A 24,536-nucleotide genomic window follows, 5' to 3' on the forward strand; every position below is an offset into this window, starting at 1 on the left:
GAGCAAGTTGGTTTGAATTGCCAAGATCTTTTACTGTCAACTGAAATGAATTATCATTAAAATATTCTTGAGTTTGTTTAGTATTTGCTAATTCAAAAAAAAAAAAAAAAAAAAATCTTAGCTTTCAATTTTCACAAGTATAAAAATAATCTTGATATAGGTAAATGGTGTATTTCATGCCTGCAGTACTTTTTCTAAACATTCCTGAAGTAGAGCTGATTTACTTATTCAATGGATTCAAGAATTTCTGTGGCCTTTGTTTGCACATTGGCAATTCATATACAAACAATTGATATAATTGTCGGTAGGTGTCACACTGATATGATCGTCGACTTGTTGAGAGCACCTGAAAAGATCAGTAGTATTTTATGTTATCATTGGCAATTTTGCTAGAATTTTACATTGTTTGCTTTTCGTATCTTAGTGTGTGTCTGTGCGATTTTTGTGTATTTTCTGTGTTATTTTAATTATTATTTTTAAGATATGATAGCGTCCACATTGGCACCGATAAACAAAAATGGCGGCCAGGTCGCTATGTTTGTTTAAGAATTTTGATACAAAAGAGTTTATGAATGTGCTGTCTGTGAGATGTATGCTTTCCGAAGAGCTGTTGGAGTCTGGTTAGATGGTGATAGTGGAGTAAATGTGTGCAGAAAGTGTAAGGAGAATGAGGATCTAAAGCGTGTTTCGGGTGGCAAGAGTGATATCGTTAAAGAAAATCAGAATATAGAAAATAGTGATGTGATAAGAAATTGCGAGGTAGTACCAGATAGGTGTAAGAGCGACGTTGAAAGTGTAAATGAAGGTATAAATACAGAATGAATGGATGATTTAAATGATAATGAAAATGGTGAGATAGATGCAAGTAGTGAGATCACACGGTTCAGCGGAGCGATACATAGAGCAAAACAGCAACTGGAGCATATACAAAAATGTGTACCGAACGTACCAACTAATAAACGCCGAAAGTCTGATACGAAAAATAAGAGAATGTTCATAAACGTAAACAAAATGAAGGAGCGAATGCTGTACAGAGATTCGTTATTAAGAGGTGTGATAGTTGAGAGTTTAACGAAATCGTACCAACCGGGTGTGAACATAAAGAACGTCAGCGAGTCTATTAGAGGGTGAAAGAAATGATAGTCGTGGCAGGAACAAATGATTTGAAAGAAGACAAAATGGAAATGTTAAAGAATATGATGGAATTACTTGAAGTAGCAAAAGAGAAGAGTGAGAGAGTTAGGATGATGAGTATTTTTCCACGGTATGACAGTGAAGTGTTTAGAAGGGGGGCCATAATTGCCAATGACTTTATGCGCGGGTTATGCATGAAGAGTGGTGTGGAATTTGTGGATGTGTGGAGTGAGTTCGATGGGCGAAAGGATTTATATAAGATGGATGGTTTACATTTGAATGGATTTGGTGTATGGAGGCTTGAAAAAGTGTTGATGAATGAAGTGGAAGTGGATGTACAGACTCAGGGAAACTAGATTTATTAAGAGGGGGGGAGTAGATTTGCAGACTTTAGGGAGGCAGTTGAGTGTATGAATGAGTATAATATGCCCGAGCGAGTACAAAGGACAACAAATCAGAATGGGATAGTTAGTATAAGGCATCAAAGTAGGGATGGGACTAACGGGCTTCTGCAATTCATGTACACTAATGCCAGGAGTATTAGGAACAAGGAGGAGGAGTTTTTGGCCTTGATTGGCACTTCCAGGCCACAGGTTGTTGGTATTAGTGAAACATGGCTGACAGAAGTTGATAAAGCTAGTGGGATTGAATGTGACGGGTATAGCATGTTCAGGAGTGACAGGGAGAATAAAAAGGGAGAGGAGTGTTATTGATGTATAGCTGATGAGTTGCAGCCAAGGAGTATAGGTTGAACTGCTGGATAGAGAAAAGAGCACATTTGAGGCTATTTGGTGTGAGATAGAGGCTAGCAGAACAAAATATACAATTGGGTGCTGCTATAGACCAGGAGATGGAATAGATGGTGGGGATAGTATGCATAGGCAAATAGAAGAAATGAGTGGAAGAAGGGTAATTATTATGGGGGATTTCAGTTATGGTAACATTGACTAGAAGGAGGAGAGGGCACATGGGAGGAAGGAATTGGATTTTATGCAGTTATTAAGGGACAACTATCTGCAACAGCATGTAATGGAAAATACTGGGGGGGGGGGGGGGGGGGCAGAGAGTGCTTGACCTAGTAATCGCATCTGAGAATGTGGCTATAATGAACATGACCATGTTGCCACCAATTGGTGAGAGTGATCATAAGGTCATGACTTGGGAGGTGGCTAAAGGAGTAGAATTTACAATTAAGACAGGGTACATGTGGAATTACCGGGCTGGTAAGTATGACAAGCTTAGGAGTGTGCTTGGCTCAGTGCCATGGCATGTAAAACTGCAAGGGCTGGATGTTGATAGGCATGGGAGGTGGTTAAGAAGTGTTTGCAGGAGTCAATGGTTGACTGTATACCAAGAGTCCAAATAATAAATCAAGTAGGGGTTAAATGGATGAATAACACCATTAAGCTTGAGCTGCAAAAAAAGAAACAATTGTGGAGGGAATTTAAGGAGAAAGGTAACCAGCAGGTGCAGGAACAGTATAAAGCTCAGGCCAGAAAGGTAACAAGGGTGGTACGAAAAGCAAAAGCGGATAATGAAAGAATATTGGCCATGCAGGCCAAAGAGAATCCCAAACAGTTTTTTTAATATGTTGCAAGTAAAAGGAAAAATATTCATGGCAGAATGATTTTAAAAAATGATGAGGGTAGGGAGGTAACCGAATCAGTCGATATAGTGGAATTATTGAGCAAGCACTTTGCAAGAATATATGATCCAGGTGGTGACATTGTAGGAAAGGAAGAACCAGCAGCTTATACTGGAATTATGATGAATGAAGTAGAGGTAAATAGTCTATTACAGAACCTCAATGTCAATACATCTGTGGGATTGGATGGTATACCAGCTCGTGTTGTACATGAAGCAGCTAAAGAATTGTCAGTGCCCTTGACCATTTTGTTTTAATTTGAGCCTCAGGTCTGGGTGAGTCCCAAGGGGGTAGAAAGAGGGGAAAATAATTCCTCTGCATAAAGGTGGTTCCAAGGCTGCTGTTGAAAATTACTGGCCAATCAGCATAAAATTGTTATCAAGGTCTTGGAGAAAATAGTCGAGGAAAATACAAGATTGGATAGATGAAAATGGGATACTGTATCGGGGACAGCATGGTTTTGTGAAGGGTAGGTCATGCCTCAGTAACTTGCTCATGTATTATAACACAGTGACGGCTGAACTGGATAAGGGTAACGGGTTTACAGTGATTCTACTGGACCTTGCTAAGGTCTTTGACAGGATACCACATGGAATTCTAATCAGTAAATTGCAGCATATGGGGATGGATATAGGGTTGGTGAGATGGATAGGAGGGTGGTTGATGGAGAGATATCAGAGAGTGGTTTATTCAGGAGCAGAGTCCAAAAGATGGCATGTGACTAGTGGTGTGCCACAAGGATCTGTTCTTGGACCACTGCTGTTTAATTTGTTCATTAATGATATAGAATAGGATCAGAAAGAAACAGTTCATTTGTTTGTGGATGATGCAAAGTTGGGTAGGGCAATAGTGAATGCAGATGATGTCAAAATCTTGCCCAAAAGATGGCATGTGACTAGTGGTGTGCCACAAGGATCTGTTCTTGGACCACTGCTGTTTAATTTGTTCATTAATGATATAGAATAGGATCAGAAAGAAACAGTTCATTTGTTTGTGGATGATGCAAAGTTGGGTAGGGCAATAGTGAATGCAGATGATGTCAAAATCTTGCAGGATGATTTGGAAAGATTGAAGGTCTGAGTTAAGGAGAATGGATGTCAATTCAATGTGACAAAATGTAAGGTTATGCATTTTGGGGTAAAAAGATTAGCAGCAGTTTACTACATTGGTGGAACTGTACTCCAGGAAATTGATGAGACAAGAGATTTAGGAGTGTTGGTGGATAAAGAGTTGGAGTTCAGGGGCACATTGCAAAAGTGGCCAAATCAGCTCATCAAATCACTTGGTTGCTGAAGAATACTTTGACGAGCAGAGACAAGCATGTTATTGTTCCTCTGTATCGAGCTTTGATAAGACCCCATCTCAACTACTGTGCCGAGATTTGGTCACCTAGGTTTCTTCTTGATGGGGAGGAGGTTGAGAGGATCCAGAGGCGAGTGACCAAGATGATAACAGGTCTGTGGAATGAACCTTATGAGAACAGGTTGAGGATTTGTGGGTTGCAGAACTTGGTTGATAGGTGGAGGAGGGGAGATATGATTGAGGCATTCAAATTACTAAAGGGCTTCTATAAAATTAATTCAGAAGATATTTTTGAGAAGGGCTGGTGATGGGAGGACTAGGGGGACATCCATGGAAGCTGGGCAAGAGTGTGGTTAGTAAGGGTGTTAGAGCTGGGTTCATTACTTTTAGAGTGCTGAATGAGTGGAATAAGCTGCCAGAGTCTGTAGTGGGGTGCTGTGACAGTGAATGAAGTTTAAGGCAAGGTATGATAGATACTGTGTGAATGTCGAATAGTTGTGATGAACATGATTTGGGGCCTCCGTCGATGAGTCTAAGGACTCCCTGGAGTTGCCCGTAATAATAACCAGCCTATTTATATACTTTTATTTTGCAATTCTGAGTGTCATTACATCTTAATCATGAATTTTTATTACTTTGTAATTGATTATCCTTGTTCCATCTCATCCTCCTTTCCCTCTTTTACCTTGTGGTGTCGAGGATTTGTTAATCATCGGACCTCAAATCGTTCACAGGATAAGGTGGTCAGCCATACGCCCATGTGTATCCTATGTCTGTAGTGTTGAGTTCTCAAGGCCAGTTTGCCTGCTTTGTGGGATGAAAAACCCCAGGATAAAATGGGAAAAAAACCCTACTGTCCACACCCAAGACCGTCTAACTTGGCTATGGCTGAGGAAGATCCTTCAGCTCCTTCCTCACATTACTGACGTAAATCAAACCTAGGACACTCCTTCCCCAGGCATATTTATATTGCATTCTTTATATTACAGGCATAATATAATTGATAATGCAGTAGAATACTTTCACTTGCTAAACAGTAAATAAGGGCCTTGTTTAGGTTCTAAACAAATTGTCTGCTTGAAGCAAAATTAAAAAATAAAATTTTTCAAAATCTATTCAGCATATTTATGTGTTACCTATGTTTATGTGCTTATAGATCGACAAAACAGTATTTCATAATCCTTATACATTATTGTGAAATGTACCTGTTAAAAAATAAGTCAGATTATTTAGGAAATCACTCATAGGAATGCATTGTAAATTTTCTGTCGTTTATTTACATGACTTCCCATCACTAAGATGTAGTAGAATGGATATGTGAACAAATCTTTCATGATATTGAATATATTATTATTATCTGAGATTTCCAAGAACTCAAGGAAGGCCATATATCACCCACACCTGATGTCACACCTTCTCTTACTCTTTCATGCTAGATGCACTCAGCATTTCAACATGCAAACTGTTCCTTACTCACTGCTCTGTGAGAAAAATCTTACTTCCTTCTTAACCTGTCCACGAACTTAACTTTCAAGAATGTGTCTGTGTTTTGTCTTACTTTCAATATAATGAAAAATTTTAGCAGACAATATCCTGTAAGCCCATTCAGAAGTTTATAAACTTCGATCACATACTCTCAATCTGTTATTGAGGGTATGATTGATATTCCACAGTTCCTTTATCCCCTGGGAAGCCAGAGACAAAATCTTCATGTGGTAATCCAGCACAGTTATATCGAGGCCTTGTAAAGATGCAAAATGATGTCCTTATCCTGATATGCCAGTGATTGTTTCAATATTGTAATTATTCTCTGAGTTATATTTGCACTTTTTACTATTCAACCTCTGAACTTCAAATTTCTGTTCACCATAACTCCAAGATCTCTAGCCTCATCAGTTTCACATAGCATAATCCCACCACTGTAATATACCTTTGGAAATCTCATCATGCCAAAGTGTATAAATTTATACTTTTATAAATTTATTATTATTTTCCTACATTTCCAGCCTGTTCAAATCATTCTGAAAGTGCTGTATCTCAGTTAGCATCCCTGATTTCCTGCCTATCTTTGCATTACCAGCAAGCACTTGAACATCTCCTGTGAGATCTTTCCCGATATCATTAATGTATAGATTGAACAACAGTAGTCCAAGGACTGCTCCCAGGGTTAGCCCACTGTTTACCTTAAGTTTAGCAGATCCACTCTCTCCTCTCCATATACCACTTTCTGATACCTCTCTCCAGCCACTTACATATCCAAGTCAGTAGCTTAGTCTAATTTCATGTTCTCCAGTTTATGCAACAACCTTTCATGTGGTATTCTAACAAATGCATTAGCATAGTTCCATATGTCAGAGTATCCACTCCTTTTATCCAAGTCAGCCATAATATTATTATAAAATAAGAGCAAATTGCTCAGATATGACCTGCCTTTAGTAATCCCATGCTATTCCTTGCAAAGTATAGCTCACTCCTTATCAATCCATTTCTGTATTCGAGTTCTTATCAACTTTTCTAAAATCTTCACCACTTTTCCAGTGACTGACAGGTGATTAGATACAGGCAGCCCTTGGTTTACACCTCACTTCCGCTCCTGAAAAAAACGGGCGTAAAACGAACCCAATTTTAATGGGAGGTACAAAGTTATGTTCCACGCAGTCAAAAAATATGCGCATGAAGTATATGTAACATTATTACATAAGCTTTGATAATACATACATATATATTTGTTAAAATAAAATTATTAATAAAGAAAACAAAACAAAATTATATACAAAAAATATGAAACTTCGAAATGATATTACATAATTCTATGTTGAAGTTCTTGGTTTCGCATCACCTGCATTTTTTTTTGAAAAAAGTATCCAGTGTTAACTGCCTAGATTTTCTTTTTCTTTCTTTAAGGAGTTCAGTGTAAGGTCAAATAGATGCGATTACACTCCTTTTTACGTTCACACTCCATTCCCAATCGTGGTCCATTTCTCAGAGTTCATCAGTCAATGTCTCTATGCTTGCAAGGATATATGCTGTAAATCTGCCTCTGAGAAATATTTTTATATTTTTCAGAGGATCTTCTTCATTTTCTTTCTCTTCCTTTGGATGCTAACCTAATTGTTCAACTAATTCTTTTAAGTCTTCATTGGAAAGCGGATTATCATGGCTCTTTAAGACTTCTGTCACATCTTCAGCTGTAATATTATCCAATCCCACCTCTCTGCAAGCTTGGTAACATCTTCAATAACATTCTCCTCTTGCTCTAATTCCTCGAAGTCGTGCATAAATGCGAAGAAGTTTTTGCCATGCTCCTTTTAAACACTTTGCTGACACTTCGTTCCAAGCTGCCTTGATGTTAATGCCCTTCAAAATATCAAAATGACTGCCAATAGTCTTTAATAGTTTTCCTGAAGTGTCCAAGACTCTTACCATTTCCATAAATGTTATATGGAGGTAATATGCTTTGAAGATTGATATAATCCCCTGATCCATTGGTTGCAAAAGCGATGTTGTGTTTGGGGGCATGTAAACAACCTTGACATCCAATGGTGTTCTTACTTCAGCAAGGTTTTGAGGATATCTATGGGCATTATCCAAGAGAAGCAATGCCTTGGCTGGCAAATCATTTTCTTTACAGAAGCGAAGCACAGTAGGACAAAAATTAATTTGTGTACCAATCTATAAAAATGTCTTGTGTAACCCAAGCTTTCTTGTTCCATTCCCAATAGACTGCAGCATGGCTTTTAGACCCTTGAAGGCGTGTGGTGTCTGTGAATGGTACACCAACATTGGTTTAAGCTTCAAAGTTCCAGAGATATTTGCACCCAACAAAAGCGTAAGTCTATCTTTTGCAGCTTTAAAACCTGGAGTGGAATGTTCTTCACAGGAAATGAAGGTGCGTGGTGGCAATTTTTTCCAGTAAGCCCAGTCTCATCAACATTAAAAATGAGATCAGGAGGATAACTTCCTTATTCTACAGTCTTGAAATTCTTTAGGAAAAGCTTCTGCTGCCACAACATCTGCACTTGCCGCCTCACCACTGACACTATGGCACTTACTTCTAGACTTAAATCTCATGAACCAACCTTTGCTTCCTAAAAATGTTTCTTCACCTTCATCTGTCTTTTTAAGATCCTCAAAAATTGTTTTTGCTTTCTCAGTTATAACAGCCTGCAACAGAGGAATGTTTTTCTGATTCAAGTCATCCACCCATAATGATAATAATTTTCCATTTTTTCATTAAGTTTACCCCTGCCATAACTTACATATTTTGCATTTAGTACTGCCGTAGATTGTTGTGCAGACTATTTTATTTTATCTGCATTTTTCATAATTGTAGTAACAGTTGATAGAGGTAAGTTCATACTTCTACAGACATTAGCACGTGTCTGCCCATCTTCCATTCTTCAAATCATCTCCATCTTCTTTTCAAGTGTGATTGATTTCTATGCCTTCTTAACACCAAGTTCTGCTAACTTTTCTGCACTTCTTTTATTAGACATGGTATGTAACTACGTATTTTATCAATTTAAATACATAAGTATGTAAAAAAAAATAAATGGAACAATTAGGTAGATTCAACAGTAAAACTAGGTTTGATACATATACGTCATAGTAGCTCGGTAAACACTCAAACACTAGAGTGCCTGCTAGCGTCGTTTTTCAGTCAGGCCACACTACAGTAAGAAAGCACGCGCAGGCATCTGCCATTATTGTGAATTGGCATAAATTGAACCGTCGTAAACTGAGGGCTGCCTGTACATTGGTTTTTGCATCACCTTGTGCAGTGGAACTATTATACATTCTTTCCATTTCCTGTGATATCTTTCCTGAGCTGAGACTCAAGTTATAAAAACATGTCATGGGCTCAGCCAATTCACTGAATACTACTTCAGCACATATGCTGATATCCCAACTGTCCCTACTGCTAAATTATTATCAAGTTTATGCAACAGCTCATAAATCTCCTTCTGTGCACCACGTTACATACACCTGGTTGATAGATCCGAGTGAAGTGGGTGCTCGTTTGAAAAACCTCGTCTGCTTCTAACATGAGTACCGTCTGCATTCGGTCATTCTTCTACATTCAGATTCAAAGCTTCTTCCACATTCATTCTTTCTTTTAGTTGCAGCATAACAATACAATTCTTTTGGATTGCCTTTAATCTGCACAGCCAGTTTCTTTTCACTCCAGTTTAGCTTTCCATACAGTACTCGTAACTTTTCTGGCCGCCTGTACTTTATATATTCTATACTCTTACTCTTGTTCTCATAATATACCTTCTACATCATCCTTTTATGGATCTCGTGCTTAATAAAGTTGCATATCCATTTCTGTTCTATATCCCCACCTATTTGTTCTTCAAACTCTAGGGACACATTCAGATACTGCCTCATTTAAACACCTTTTTGAGACTTTTCGTGCATTGCTAATATCTTTCTCATTCAATAACTGATACCATGGGAGCAAAGATATTATTTGGTCCCATGGGATCAAAGATAGTATTCTCCTGAGTATGTCATATGTTTTGTAGACTTATACTAATTGCTGTGACAATAGCTTTCCTTGTCTTGGAGTGGTAGTTTTCTGGGATACCTGGAGCACCTCATAGATAATAGTATATTTCAAGTCATATAACTGGAAACAACTATTTTACCTTGTAATTGTTTCCTTAGAGTGTAAATGTTATTTATTATAGCAATATAAATGAGAAATCATATATTTTGTTAGGAGCTAGGATCAATTTGTTGCTCATTTGCTGCATTTTTAAAATTTAAATAATTAGATTTTAATTTTGCACTGCAAGAAGCTGTGCTATATATTTAATATTCTTTTACAGGTAACCCTCGTATAACGCAGATGTTAGGTTCCACAGAAATGTGGCGTTATATAAATCGCATTATGTGAGACTTAGATCACATAGAAAAAGTAGGGTTAGGTTCCGAAATAGTTTTTTTTTTTTTTTTTTATTTAATTCAGGTAATTCATGTAAGTTAAGAAAACATAAATTATGAGACAAATACATAGTATAAAATTATAAAAATTACAAATTGTACATAAATTTCATTGCACATAATGCATAATTGTTTTAGACACAATAAAATAAAGCACGTATTTTAATCATCATCACTGTCTTCAGAAATAACATTTCGTAGATGTTCTTTAAGTGGCCGGAGGTCGTCACCATCTGAAATCTCTTGGACATCATTTATTATAATTCTCATTGTATACTTCAGCTGGTTTAGTTATCAAGAAGTCAGTAATAAGACTTTGCTTACCAGTATGCTGAAATTTTTTATTAAGTTCATAATATGGCACTAAACAAATATCCAATTGTCTCATGAATTTTCCCGAGCACTCCATTGAGGGATCATTATCCGTAAAATAACTTCCTAACTTTCTTGCCAAGTTCAATCCTAATTTCTTTAAACTGAATTCTTTAACGGATTCATCACAATCAGAATCTTTGGCAGAACTTTCTCCGCCATTTGGTTCAACGCCATCTATTAATTGTACTAGTTCCTCCTCATTTAAATCTGTTTCTCCGCCAATTAATTCACTAATTTCGTTTTCGATCATATTGCAAAAGCCCTCTCCACTAAAAATGTGTGCAATGTTTATTATACAACTTACTCGACATCCACTGGAGGTACAAAATTTCAGAACAGCTTCAGGGCTTATTTTTTTTCCAGCAAGCATTCAGCGTAGAGGGTTGTAATTCCTTAATAGACAGAGAAATAATTTTCACACAATTCCATTATTCCTTGGTCGAGTGGTTGAATAAGTGAAGTAGTATTAGGCGATACAAAAAAAGTCATTTTAATATTCAGATGGCTTAAATTTGTTGGGTGGTCTGGTGCGTTATCTAAAATTAGCAGAATGTTGAAGTCCATATTCCTTTTCTTTGTGTAACTTTCTACATCGGGTACAAAACACTTGAAAAACCAATTTTCAAACATGCTAGCTGTAACCCATGCCTTTTTGTTGGCCCGCCAATAAACAAGTAGGGTGGACTTGTCAGGCCCTTTCATCACATGAGGATTTGCAGATCAGTTAATAAACATTGGTTTTGTCATGTAATCAACTAATACATTACTACAAAACAGTAGAGTAATTCTATCTTTGGAAACTTTGAATCCAGGAGCTGATCTTTAATTTTTCGAAATATAGGTGCGTTTTGGCATTTTTTCCAATATAATCCAGATTCATCCACATTGAAACCTGGTCTCACTATAACCATCTTCTTCAATGATTTTTAAAAGTTCTGATGGGTATTTCCGGGCAGCTTCAATGTCTGCTGATGCTGATTCTCCCTGGATTTTAAGATTATACAAAGAAAACCGCTTTTTAAAGTTATTGAACCAACCCTTACTGGCACAAAATCCATACTGAGAGATTTCGAGTTCTTTTAAATGTTTATAAACTTCGAGAGCTTTTTGCTTAATAAGGTGTCCATTCCAAATGAATTTTCTTTTGAGTGCAATCTTCTATCCAAGCCATTAGAGATTTTTCCATTTTTACTATTAGAATATCGCATGCACAAGCAATGCGCTTTGCACTTGCCGTTGACCCAGCAATAACACTTTCTTGGATTTTATGTTCATTTTGCTTGATTGTTGATTCATTTAAATTCAGAGTCCTTGCAACAACTCCTGGTTTTTCTCTAATTTTCAACCGATCCAAGATTTCAATTTTTTATTCGAGGGAATTGAATTTCCTCTTCAATGTTGGTTTTTTCCCTTTCGTTGCAGTTTTAGTGGCCATTACAATAAAAATAAACTTTTACTTAAAAAAAAAAAAAAAGCATTACATGTAACTCACCAGAAAATAAACTTCTCAGCTTGAGAATAACACACTTATGATTTTAATGTGCTTTCCTGGCAGAAAACGAAGACAATTTTCAACAATAAACACTTTATACAGTAAACCCTAGATGGCAAACCTATGGCACTCGTACCAGAGTGGCACGTCAACAATTTACAGGTGATATCCTTTTATACACTTATAAATTATTCAACATTTTTTTAAATGATTACAATACATACAAGTTGAATTTTGTTTTACACGAGAGAGCAGCTATAAAGACGTGCATATGATTGGTGCAATATTAACAAAAGATCGCACATCCCAAAGACAAAGGCATCCGACAAGTGTTGAGTTCAAATGCTAATTCTCTTCAATTGAATTCCATAACATCTGAAACTGTCATAACAACATTCACTATTAGTTTTAAAACATTCACGACAGGGTGTCATTTATCGTTCTGACAGGCCTTCTCATTACCGACTCGCTCAACTCACACAAAGTTTCAACCCTTGGTTGAATTTTGTGGCTGCTTGTTTGCATTTGAGGTGGCAGGCAAACTCACACATTCATATGGCATGTTTCAATTCTTGGTAGAATTTTATTTTAAGTTAGCCTTTGTGATCTGTCATAATGACATCGAGAATTTCAAATGCAATAAAACAAACACTTATTTCATGTAATTGAAAAATTGGACAATAGTTTTTAGTTAGATGCTGTGTTTCAGTGCAACATATGGTTTTGCTTGAGTCTATACAGCATAGTTTCTGTGAGAGGGAACATGTGATTCATTAGTTAGTGTTGTTTTTATTTCAGCTGTCTCTAATTGCACTATTTGTTGAGAATTACACAGATTGCAAAAGCACAGTACCTTATTCAGGGATACAATAAAACTAAATTCGATACTAATAACTACTTGCGCGATACGGACAGACACAAATTTAACGAAGATGAAATTTGATTTTTAAGTCCCGCAGTGAAAAATATATGAAAAAAATAATAATAAAGGGTTACTAGAAATTGTAGACCGTGTTATATCGAAACCGCGTTGAACAAGGGTTACTACAATTTGTTGAACACATTGTATAAGTACCACATTATACAAGGGTTACCTGTAAATAGATAAATTATATATATATATATATATATATATATATATATATATATATATATAATTTATTTATTTATTAAGCTCTTTCATTAATAACTGTCTCAAATTTTAAATAGCAATGATGGAATCATTGTTATTTAAAATGTGATTATTAATTGTTTTATCATGCTTATTTCTAACAAAATGAACTTTTGTGATGGGAGAACTGAAAACCCTTTTTTTTTTTTTTTTTTTTTTTTTTAAACCAGGCACTTTAGCAAATATACCACCTCCAAGTTACTCATCTCCAAATGATACACAGAAAGAGTTTACTACTCCAAAGGAAAGATCATCATATTCCTTAAATAAAGAAGCAAAAGGCATTTGTTCATCATCTTCTCCAACTTTACATTTAGATTGGTACCCCTACATTGAGCAGCATGCCATTCAGCAACACAACTTAGAACCTGCCACTGAAGAAGAGGAGGAGGAAGAGGAAGAGGATAGTACTAGAAGCACTACCCCACCATCTTGTGCTTCATATGGAGGGCTTTCAGACAGTGTTAAACCATCCTTTTCCTTGGGTGATGGGTAGGTATACTGTTTCTTATTTATTAGAAAATAAGTTTAAAAAACTTATTTTCTTTTCAATTATCAGTGTAAACTGATAGTTCATATTTCTGGACCCTGATGCTTAGCTATCCCAAATCACAACAAAAATAAAAAGAAGACCTTAAAATGTTTGATTCTAAACTTCATAAATGAAGTTTGGCTACTGTTCAAAACTATTTTTTAAAAAAAGCTATATTCTTGATTTGAGATAGTCGTTTTCTAAAACAAAGACCCCAAATTTTATTATTTAAGACTGCTAAACCTCATGTGTAGCACAAGTAAAAAACAGACTAGGATAAAGAGGGTAATTGGGATCCTTATTTATGCTAACTCTTTGAGTGATGCAGCAATAACATTGTGTAATAAATGGAGTGAATAACTAACATGTCTAAGTCAAAGAGGAAATAAGTAAGAGTAAAGATATAAATTTTGTTAATTAGGGATATTATCTTATAGTAGCTGGACTTTTATTACCCCTTTCGGATGGAGAATGCTGTTACTGAGAACAGCAGTAGTATTTTTTGAATTTTTTACTGTTACTACATGGAAACTTCACAAAATAAGCATTCTCGATTAAAAAGAAATCCTATTACTTGGAACACAGGATGTGAGTTGCATATAGTTCAACCATAGATGAGAGAACCCTCGACACTTCTGCGCATGGCAGAAGAAGGCAAATTCATTTTGATAATAGGATAATCAATCTGTCTCGTGGGATATTAGCTTTTCTTTTATGAACAATCTAATTTTTAGAGTGGTAACTATTTTGCTTGTATAACAGTTGGAAAATTTTATGTATAGTATTAAGAAAATTTTAAAAAAGGTATAAAATAAAAAAAATTATAAGTGAAATTTATTTTTAAGAAAGTTTTGTATAAAAAAACAATTATACTAAAAAACAGAATTTTTTTAAAATGCACTTAGCCATTCTAAAATTACAGTTGAGAGAACCTTTAATGTCCTAAACCGATTAATTATTTATGACCTGTTGTGACCCTTTAACAAAACCATGTATAAAAGTTTGAAAAAAATATCTTTATCAAATCCTTTTAATCTTCATAGTTATCTGAATCGGTGTCTGAATTACCATCACTTTCACTTACATTAATCACCAAATCTTCGCATAATTCTTCAATAATTCTGTATCTGATCCAATACATATTTTTTAATGAGGTGACATGAGAGCAATATTTTCCCCAGTTTTGAATTTTAATACTTTTAATCACCTGTTCTGAAATCTTAAAAAGTTTCGACATATCAATATCGCCAGTTACATTGCAATGATGAATGAATAATTTCTGCCCAAACATACACAATAGCATTAATATCACATTGATATGGTGGTAGTCTCAAAGCTAGGAATCCATGCTCTTTGAGCATCATGTCGAGTGTAAATAGTTTAGTTTTGGGTGAATTTCTTTTGACCAAGTTGAGCAATTCAATTTTTCGCATATCTGGGGAGTGAGAAATGCTATTTGCAGAGAGCCAATCCATGACTTGCTTATTGTGAGAACAATTTTGAACTTTGTTTAATTGGATGGAGTGATATGGAGCATTATCAATTATAACAACTGCATTTTTAGGAATGTTTGGAATCAGTTTTTCTTCTGCCCACAGTTTGAAGATCATAGAATGCATTTGCCCATGGTAATCTCCAGTTGTTGAATTGGCTTTGTAAAGTAAATTTGCATTCAGTGAAAAAAAACATTTCTTCACCTGCACACAAACTTATTATGCGTTTCTGAAGCATGTCCGATTTGTAACATTCCATATTCTTCTTTAGATTGCCAACATTCATCTAGTTACACAGTTAGTCTTTTCTCCTCCCTGAAACATCGTATTGCTCTTAAATGCTGCATTCTAGATAAAACTATGTCACTTCACTCCATGATAAGTTTCCTTTTATTCTGTGAGTTTTTGAAGTGAAATCAGATTTCATGAAGTATTTTCCTTAAAGTTTCTCGTTTCAAAGGAAAATTAATTTTTCTTTCAGCACAGGAATCAATTTAGGTACAGTTGGCACATTTTTCTTGACTGTAAAATTCGTGAATAGTTATGACATCTACATCAAAATCATTCAAAGCTACGTTTTTGATAGTTTTCTTTCTCTGATGCTTTTTAGGAGATTTAAATTTCGGCTTATCTTCACCTCTTAGAAGTTTTTGGCCAGTCTATGAGGTGTTAGCAGCCTTCATCCGAGTTAATAGAGAAGAGAACGTGGCTAGAGAGAGAGAAAGCGCTGGCTCTGGTCCTATTGTAGGAAATGTCTCTCTGGTGTTCTTCCATACGCAAAAGGATGGATTTAGCTGTCTGGCCATAACAACGCCTCATAGACTGGCCAAAAACTTCTAATATCCATGTGTGTTATGATGAACTCAAAAGAAAGATCATCGAATCTAAAGAAATTTCACTAGATTCATCCCATATTAACAGCAGCCTTAGCTTCAATCTCTCTGATGCACACATTGCCTCTGTTCAGTATTGGCACACTCGTGGCAGCTCATGCACGTAGTCAACTTTAATTTAGAACTCAAGCTCACGTTCCTTTTTAAAATGTACTATTGTCTTTTATACTAGATCTGTTGATGTAATTTTATCATGTCTCTATCATTTTTTGTATAATTCTTTGCCTGTGATACCTGAAGAAGTTGAATCATTCAACGAAACTAGTTATATCTTAATATTAAACCTTGTTGTTTTTTCATTCTTGGTATATAGTCATTCGAACTAATTTTTATTTTATATATATATATATATATATATATATATTATGTTGAGCCCATATACGAGAGGTTGGTTGATCAACCTATAGTACATTAGTACAGTGTGTGGGTTGGGAAAGAAGATACTTGTTCACATTTGATTTAAATGACTGTATATTGTATTCCTTGGGGAACACAACAGGGGGGGAGACTGTTCCATAGTACAGCAGTTGCAGGGATGAAGGAGGAGGAAAAGAAACTTGTTCTGTGGGTTTCAAGGTGCACTGTGAAGGGATGTTGAGCAGCAGCTGCATGTGTTCCAACGAGCTTAGCACTAAGTTGGAGAATTATTGATGCTATTTCAGATGAACGTTTTCCATGGTGCAAAGTCCATATACACATAGTGCAAAGACTAATTCGTCTGTGCAAAAGTGGAGGAAGTGAGTTGGTAAGAGATGGGTCATTAATAAGTCTGATTGCCTTTCTCTGTATTGAGTCGAGCATTTTGAGGGAGCTTTTGGGGGACCCCACCCCATACATGGGAGCAGTATTCAATAGCTGGGCAGATTTGTGATTTGTATAAGGTTAACAGCAGTTCAGGCTTGAAGTAACATCCTGAGCGAAAGAGAAATTCTAGTTTTTTAGAAGCTGAGGATGCAATGGTTGTGATGTGTTTATGCTAGGAGAGGCTTGATGTAAGGGTAATTCCAAGAAGAGAAATTTCAGATTATCTGGAAATTTGGGTGTTGTCAAAAATAATACTGGGAGAAAATGGTCCTTTTTATGAGAGATAAGACAGTATTGGGTTTTATTAGCATTCGAATTGACTAGGTTATCTGAACCCCATTGGAGGATGGCTTGGAGATCAGAATTGAGGACAGTGGTGATTGATGTTCTGTAGGTTGAGGTGAGTTGCGTAGAGTAAGGTTTATCAAAAGAAGGGAAGAGTGCAATCTGCTGTCGATCTAATGCATATGATCTAACAATAATGTAGTCCTGATGATATAGGGAAAAATATCATCAACATATCCGAGCCAGATTTGGGCTGGCCGAATCTAGAGCGTGTTGCTTGAATTCTCCCATGTAAAAGTTAGGTTGGGGGGGGGGGGGGGGGCATAAAAGTTCATACCACCATCCAACACAAAAACTAGGCGTTTTCTGCACCCTAACAATTTGCTCTAATGAACAAGCTCTGAACCAAGAATTCAAAATCATTAACCAAACATTAAAAAAAAAAAAAAAAGATTACAAGAATACCATAGCCATACCCTATATTAGAGGCATTTCGAAAAAATAGACAGAACAAATACAACATTAAGACCACCCACCTTCAAACCCCTGCAAAATTAAAAAAGTTACTTAGCTCTTCTAAAGATCCTCTTCCACACCTGGCCCACCCAGGGGTTTACAAAATCCAATGTACCTGCAACCTACCTTACATAGGGGAAACAGGATGCACTATCCCAATCAGAAAAGACGAACACAAATGACACATTAAATACCTCCACAATGGTAAAACAGGGCTATTAGACCATGTACTCCAAACATGCCACAGAATTGACTGGAAAGGCACCAAGTCCCTACACTGCACCAAAACCTGGTTTGAGAGAAAATTCAAAGAAGCTTGTGATATGCTAAAATATTATCTAAACCTGAACAAAAATGATGGATTAATCATTCCAAGAATGTGGAGGACCCATCTGCAGCCCTTATAACAACCAGAACAAGCTCAGAAGAAAATCTCAATACGAGAAGACTTTAGAAATGTTTAATGTAGGTCCGTTTTTAATTTTATTTTATTCTTCCCACAAGAGGTCAGGCTAGGTTAAAAGATTAACAAGCACCTAGATTCATTTTACCTTTGTATAGTACAGTGTCGTGTAGCTTGGATCTTATACATATGTATTTTTCCTGATGATGACCTCAATACAGAGGTCTAAACGTTGAATGTTACTTTCCTAATGTTAAGTAAAGTAATTATTCTAACACGTGTGTTGTGTCTCCATAAATCCTTCATTACGAAATCAAAACAATATTAGGTTATGGGATTTTGGATTTATAAAGTATTGAGTTGAGCATGAGAGAAATGTTTTGGAAGCTGAGAAGCTATGTGATATGTTTCTTATCTTCTTCATCCAGCAGTGGACAGGATGAAGGTCTTCTCCTCAATTTTATCTGTTCCATTCTATTTTCAGCTTTTGTCATCCATTGCATTCCAACAATTGTAACAGTTTTATCTTGCCATCTTTTCCCTGGTCTTTCCTTTGTATATTCCATAGGTTCTGTCAGTAATTTAGGCTTTCTTGCAATATCCCCAGCTTATCTCCATTTTGAATACATAATGTAACTTATGTCCTGTGTGCCTGTTCTTGATCTTATTAAATGGGAAGGTATCCTGTTTCCATTTAAGTAGCACACTGAACATATTTCTTTCTTTTCTTCTCTGGGTAACTTTCAATTTGTGAATCATGTTTTGAGTTAAATTCCAGGTTTCACTGCCATATATATATATATATAATTACAGCTAAGATACACTGATGGGAAATGTTCCCCTTCAAACTGATGGGAATATCACATTTTAAGATATCTTTCACCCTTCCAAAAGCCATTCAACCTAGCTTTATCTTTCTTTTTATTTCTTCTATTTATCCATCTTTAATTTCTATGATTTGTCCAGATAAATATGATTCTACTCTCTACTGCTCTCTTTTCCAGTATAATTCTTTTTGGTGCTAAATTGACATTTGTCATTACTTTCATTTTATTTCATTCCATCTTTACTCACATTTGACTGAAAACTCTTTAATTTTATTTCTAGGTCTTCTGCATCTACTGCTAAGAGAACTATAGCATCAGCAAAACACAGATGAGCTTCCTCTAAGGCAGATGTAGAGTTTAGGAGATATTGTATTTCCTTGTTTTTCTCACTTTTTTTATGCAGTTTAATAAGAGGTGGAATGACACACACGTTTGAACTGAAATAAATAAATATATATATTTTATTTTATTTATTTATTTTTTTTTTTTTCAAGGTTTCTATGTATGTTTCTTCTGTTTGCTGTTTTAAGAGTGATTTCAGAATAGCTGAAGTTTTGATGGACTCAAATATTTTTCGAAGTCCACAAAGGCTAAACACAGAGGTTTATTATATTCATTTGTCTTTTTTATAATTTACCTAAGACTATGGATATGATCAATGATACTGTAATTATATCTAAACTCTGCTCTTCTGATTGCATATACTTAAGCTCTTGCATCATTCTTTTATTTATCATTTTTGCAATTGTTTTATATACTGTTGGTAATAACCGTGATGGGCCTATAATTTTTAATATTCTCCTTTTTTGATATATAAATGTAAATAATTAATTCATTGTTTCATGCATCTGGGATTTTTCTATTCTGAACAAAGCATAAAGAGTCTTGAGGTAATTAGCCACAATCTTCCCTTCAAATTTCAACAGTTTTATTTGAATCCCATCTTCTGGAACTTTTCCCTTCATTGTTTTCAAATCTTTCTTGGCCTCTTCTCTCATAACTTTTACTCCAATTGACAACTCTTCTTGAAGCTGATAGTTTCTAAATTTCTTTGGGCACTGCAAACTTCATAATATTTTTTCATTCTATTTATTATTTCATTGTCCTTTCTCATTACTTACTTATTCCTCTTCACTCCATTGGGAGTATAGGGCCTCGACCACAGATCTCATCTATGTTTTGTGCTTCTTTCTTTATCTGCATTCAGATCTTACCAGTCTTTCTACTCCTCTCTGCCACCTCATCTGATCTACCTCTCATCCTCTTTCCTTGTAGATTCCACTCTAATGCTTGTTTGACTTTGTCCTTTTCCAGTTTTCTTAGTACATGCTCTATCCATCTCTGTATTCTCTGATTGATGTCATACATTATTGTTTTTTTTTTTTCCATAACTCTTTATTGGATATCTTTACTGGCCATTTTATTTGTAGAATTCTACTTAAACATTTATTTACAAAGCTTTGCAATTTTTTCCTAATCGCTTTTGTTATTGTTCATGTTTCTGATACATAGAGTAGAATTGATTTGATATCTGTATTAAAAATCTGATTTTATTAATTAAGCTTATTTGCTTTGATCTCATTATTTTCCCTAGCATGTTAAAAATTATCTGTGCTCTCTGTATCTTAGATTTTATATTTTCTTCTGTTGCCCCTGTTTATCATTGATCCTGGGATTAAAATTCTCCAATGTGTTTGAATTTCTAAAATTTGACCATCCAGTACTGTCTTCTTTTTGTTTATTATTTATTTTCATTATTTTTGTTTTCATTTTATTCATTCTTGATCCAACAGTCGGGCTTCTTCATTGAGTTTTATTGTTTTTGTTTTCATATGTTGTGTATATGTCCTAGTAAACATATATCATCTGCAAAATGCAGGTCATGTAGCAGTTCCACTGTACACCTTTTGTATTTTTTCATGGCATTTCTCATAAATCTTCAACAATAAGAAATATTACATTTAGTTTAATCCTTTATCCAAGTGTAAGCAAACAAAGTTTGTGTCTGAAGTATCTTCAGGACTGAGGGAACTCGTGGTAAAGGTGGACCAAGCTCTCATCACTCCTTGTCTTAGCATCTCCCATAATGCAAAGCAAATCTCCTTGCAGACATATATAATGCTATGCATTAAGGGAAGGGCCACTACCCAGACCGGTTTCGACCTTTATTGAGGTCTCGTCAGTGGGAGCCAGACCCAGAAGTGGTGATACTAAGCCAGAAGTAATGGAGAGGTCAGTAAAGGTCGAAACCTGTCTGGGTAGTGGCCCTTCTGTATAGTCTCTTGGGTAGTCTAACCAAGTGGAAAATAAACTTCCAATAAGAAATATTGTTGGGGAGAGAATGCAGCCTTGTCTAACTCCTGTTTTAATTTCAAACTTTTCTGAAAGTTATACATTGTGTATGATTTGTATTTTATATTTTTCATAATTTTCTTAACTATGTTGATAATTTTACATAGTATACTATAATATGAAATTAATTTCCATATTTCTTCTCTGTCAGTGTCAAAAGCTTTTTTGAAATCAACAAAGTCGATATAAAGATTTGACAGCCATTCTATTGACTGTTCTATTATTTTTAGTGTTGCTATTTGTTCTATACATGACCTCTTGGCTCTAAATCCTGTTTGGACCTAAATCTCTTAGCTTTTGGTCTATTACTTTTTTTATTCTTTCTAATATTTTACTTGTTTTCAATAATGATATTTATTCCTGTGCAATTATTGCAATCAGTTAAATCTCCTTTTTCTGGTATTTTGATCAGTAAGCCAAGATTCCATTTATCTGGCAATTCTTTCTGCATTCATATTTGGTTAAGAAATGGATGAAGTATATTCACCATTAAATCTATATCTGCTTTTAATAGTTCATTTGGTATACCATTTATACCAGCTTTATTATTTTACATTCTTTTAATCCTTTTGTATTTCACTTTTTTTAATTTTTTCTTTGGTACTATTTTTAATATTTTTTCTTTTCTTTCTGGTATTTTATTATTATGATTATTAAGAGAGACCTTCATGGATTCAGGGACTCATTGAGGTAGCCCACGTACTACACTCACCAGCTATCATACTTATTCTTGAATTCATTCACACTGTTTGTACACACAACATCCAATGGCAGTCCATTCCAATCACACACCACCCTATGAGAGAACAATCTAGCTTTCACCCCCTTCTCAGTAGCATTCATTCTCAGCTTCCAAGGATGCCCTCTTGTCCTTTCCCCATCCTCTATGGAATGAAAAAATTCCATCAACTGAAATCCTGTATGACCCTTTCAATCATATCAATCTCAATCATATCACCCCTCTTATTTCTGTTTGCTAGTGTCTGCAGTCTACAAATTCTCAATCTGTCTTCATAATCAGTATTCCACAGTCATTATATCATTTTTAACACTCTCCTTTGCACTCTCTCTCCATTGCATCAGAATCGTAAATGAAATCAGGAGACCAGACCTGTGCGCAATAGTCCAAGTGAGGTCTTATCAAAGCCTTGTAAAGAGGCAAAATGACATCCTTATATTTACATGTAACAGTTTGTTTCAGCATTGCAATTATATTTGGAGTTGTATTTGTTGCATGCCCCCCCCCCCCTCTACCAAACTTCAACTTCCTCTCTACTAACACTCCAAGATCTCTATCCTGATTAGTTGCTTCTAGCATAATCCCACCAATATAATATGACATTGGATATCTAATCATGCCGAAGTGAATGACTTTACATTTACCGATATTGAACTGATATCCATTTTCCCATCCCCACATATTCAAATCATTCTGCAAGTATTGCATATCAGTAGCATTCCTGATTACCCTACCTATCTGTGCATCATCAGAAAATAGCTATATGTCACCTGTCAAATCTCGCATTCAAAAGAGATCCTCTCCATTTACTTTATATCATATGGTTATACATTTAGTCAATTTGGTTATACATTTTTCCTTCTGGTGCTATCCATGTTATTTTATGTACAGGCATCCCTTGACAATTAATTAATCTCTCGATGTTACCGTGTATATCAAAATCGTTTTAATCAAATATAATAATCACTGGTAAAAATTACAACTCGTCCAGGATCGATTACTGTATTAATAATTCGTTTTATATGGTACTCTTTTAACAAAGATAAAAAATGAATGCAAAGTAAATGTTTGATCAATGCTTGTACCAACATTAGTTACTGCAATTTTTTATGCAGCTAGAAGACACTTGCTCCCACGAGTCGTGAATGTTTTCAATTACATGTTCGATGTTAAAATTTTCCAAAATTCTTGGAGCATAATCACATTTTCTCCATTGTTGTTTCTATGGCCTTGGAGAATGTCTTTTTAAGAAAATAGGCTTTGAAAGTTGCAATGACGCATATGTCTATGGGCTGTAGCAATGATGTATTTGGTGGAAAAAATAGAACGTTCACATTCTCAAACAGGCCATTAAGAGAATTTGGACGATCAGGTGCGTTATCATCAACATCATCATGCTCACAACTTTCTTTCTCTTGGCCAGGAAACACTCCTTGAGGCTTGCATGTTTTTGTGTGGTAAATTTAAAGGCGCATTAATTAAAACTCTTGTCGCAATTAATTTTGCTATGTTAATCAAATCCCACATTAATCAAGGGATACCCGTATATTTTTATGCTTAACACGTTCGCTGCCAACTACGAGTATACTCGTAGTTGGTATATCAGCACCACAAGCCAGCTACGAGTATACTCGTATGACGCTTACCGCCGACAACGAGATTACCCTTATTGACCTTGAAGAAGTGAAAATGCTTGGCGTGTGGAGCTAGCAGTAAAACTGTGTATACTCGTAGATGGTATATGCTCCACACAAGCCAACTACGAGTATACTCGTATGTCGATTACCGCCGCGAACGAGATTACCCATACTGACCTTGAAGAAGTGAAATTGCTTGGCGTACGGGAACAAACTATACCGAAGTAGCATGGCAGCGAACGTGTTAAAGATGGATCCTCCTAGTAGTATATTATGAAATTGATATTTTTCTTTTTCATATGCATTATTAGTTATAGAATCTTCAGTTAAATCTTGCTCTTATGCATCTTTCTGTAATTGGTTCCCATTCAATCATTGCAGCTCTTGCTTTACTGGACACCATTATTGCCAATCCTTTTTCATGTGTACTATCCTCATCTTTGTTTCCAGCATATATTATTGTTTCTCCTGAACTCAGCTGTATCAGTCCCTGTCCATTCCATCTTGTCTCACTTATTCCCAATATTTCAATTTTGTAGTCTTTCATTTCTTTGGCTATACTGGCTGCTTTTGATGTTTCATACATAGTCCTCGCATTCCAGCATCCGGTTCATATTGTTTTTTTGGCTCCAAATAGTTTGTCTCTTTTGGTTTTTGTGTCTTGTCTGAATTTTTTTGTATTCCTCAATTCCCTAGTTTCTCCATCAGAACTTTCCCTAGTGTGTCATTCTCAACAGTTTGTCTTCATTTAGTATTACATTTTGGTCAGATATTTCTGTGGTCCTGGTTTCCATAGCAAAACACATTTTTTCTTAGGATGGATTGCTAGCCCTTCCCTCAACCCTCACCTATTTACTCATGCTCGGGACCGGCATCATGTGGCATGGCTGGCTTCCTTTCCCATTAGTGACATTTTTTTTTCCCTATTGCCAAAGCTCTTCTCAGAACTTTCATGTTTTTATTATTTTCAATGGTTTCTTTTATTTT

At 35.6% G+C, this 24,536-nt stretch overlaps 1 protein-coding gene across 2 annotated transcripts in view; it reads left to right on the plus strand.

The window, feature by feature from the left end:
* Positions 1 to 24,536, plus strand: part of LOC150106639 (stromal interaction molecule homolog) — a 341,067-nt gene that overhangs the window by 311,883 nt on the left and 4,648 nt on the right. For both annotated transcript variants that reach the window (XM_090392591.1, XM_090392592.1), the window contains one exon: positions 13,239 to 13,560. In XM_090392591.1, the coding sequence (XP_090248717.1) occupies positions 13,239 to 13,560 (322 nt within the window). The remainder of the gene's footprint in view (positions 1 to 13,238; positions 13,561 to 24,536) is intronic.

The sequence above is a fragment of the Typopeltis vanoorti genome, chromosome 5, assembly GCF_054136105.1.
Source record: "Typopeltis vanoorti isolate ZY-2024b chromosome 5, IOZ_Tvanoo_1.0, whole genome shotgun sequence".
NCBI classification, from domain to species: Eukaryota; Metazoa; Arthropoda; class Arachnida; order Uropygi; family Thelyphonidae; genus Typopeltis; species Typopeltis vanoorti.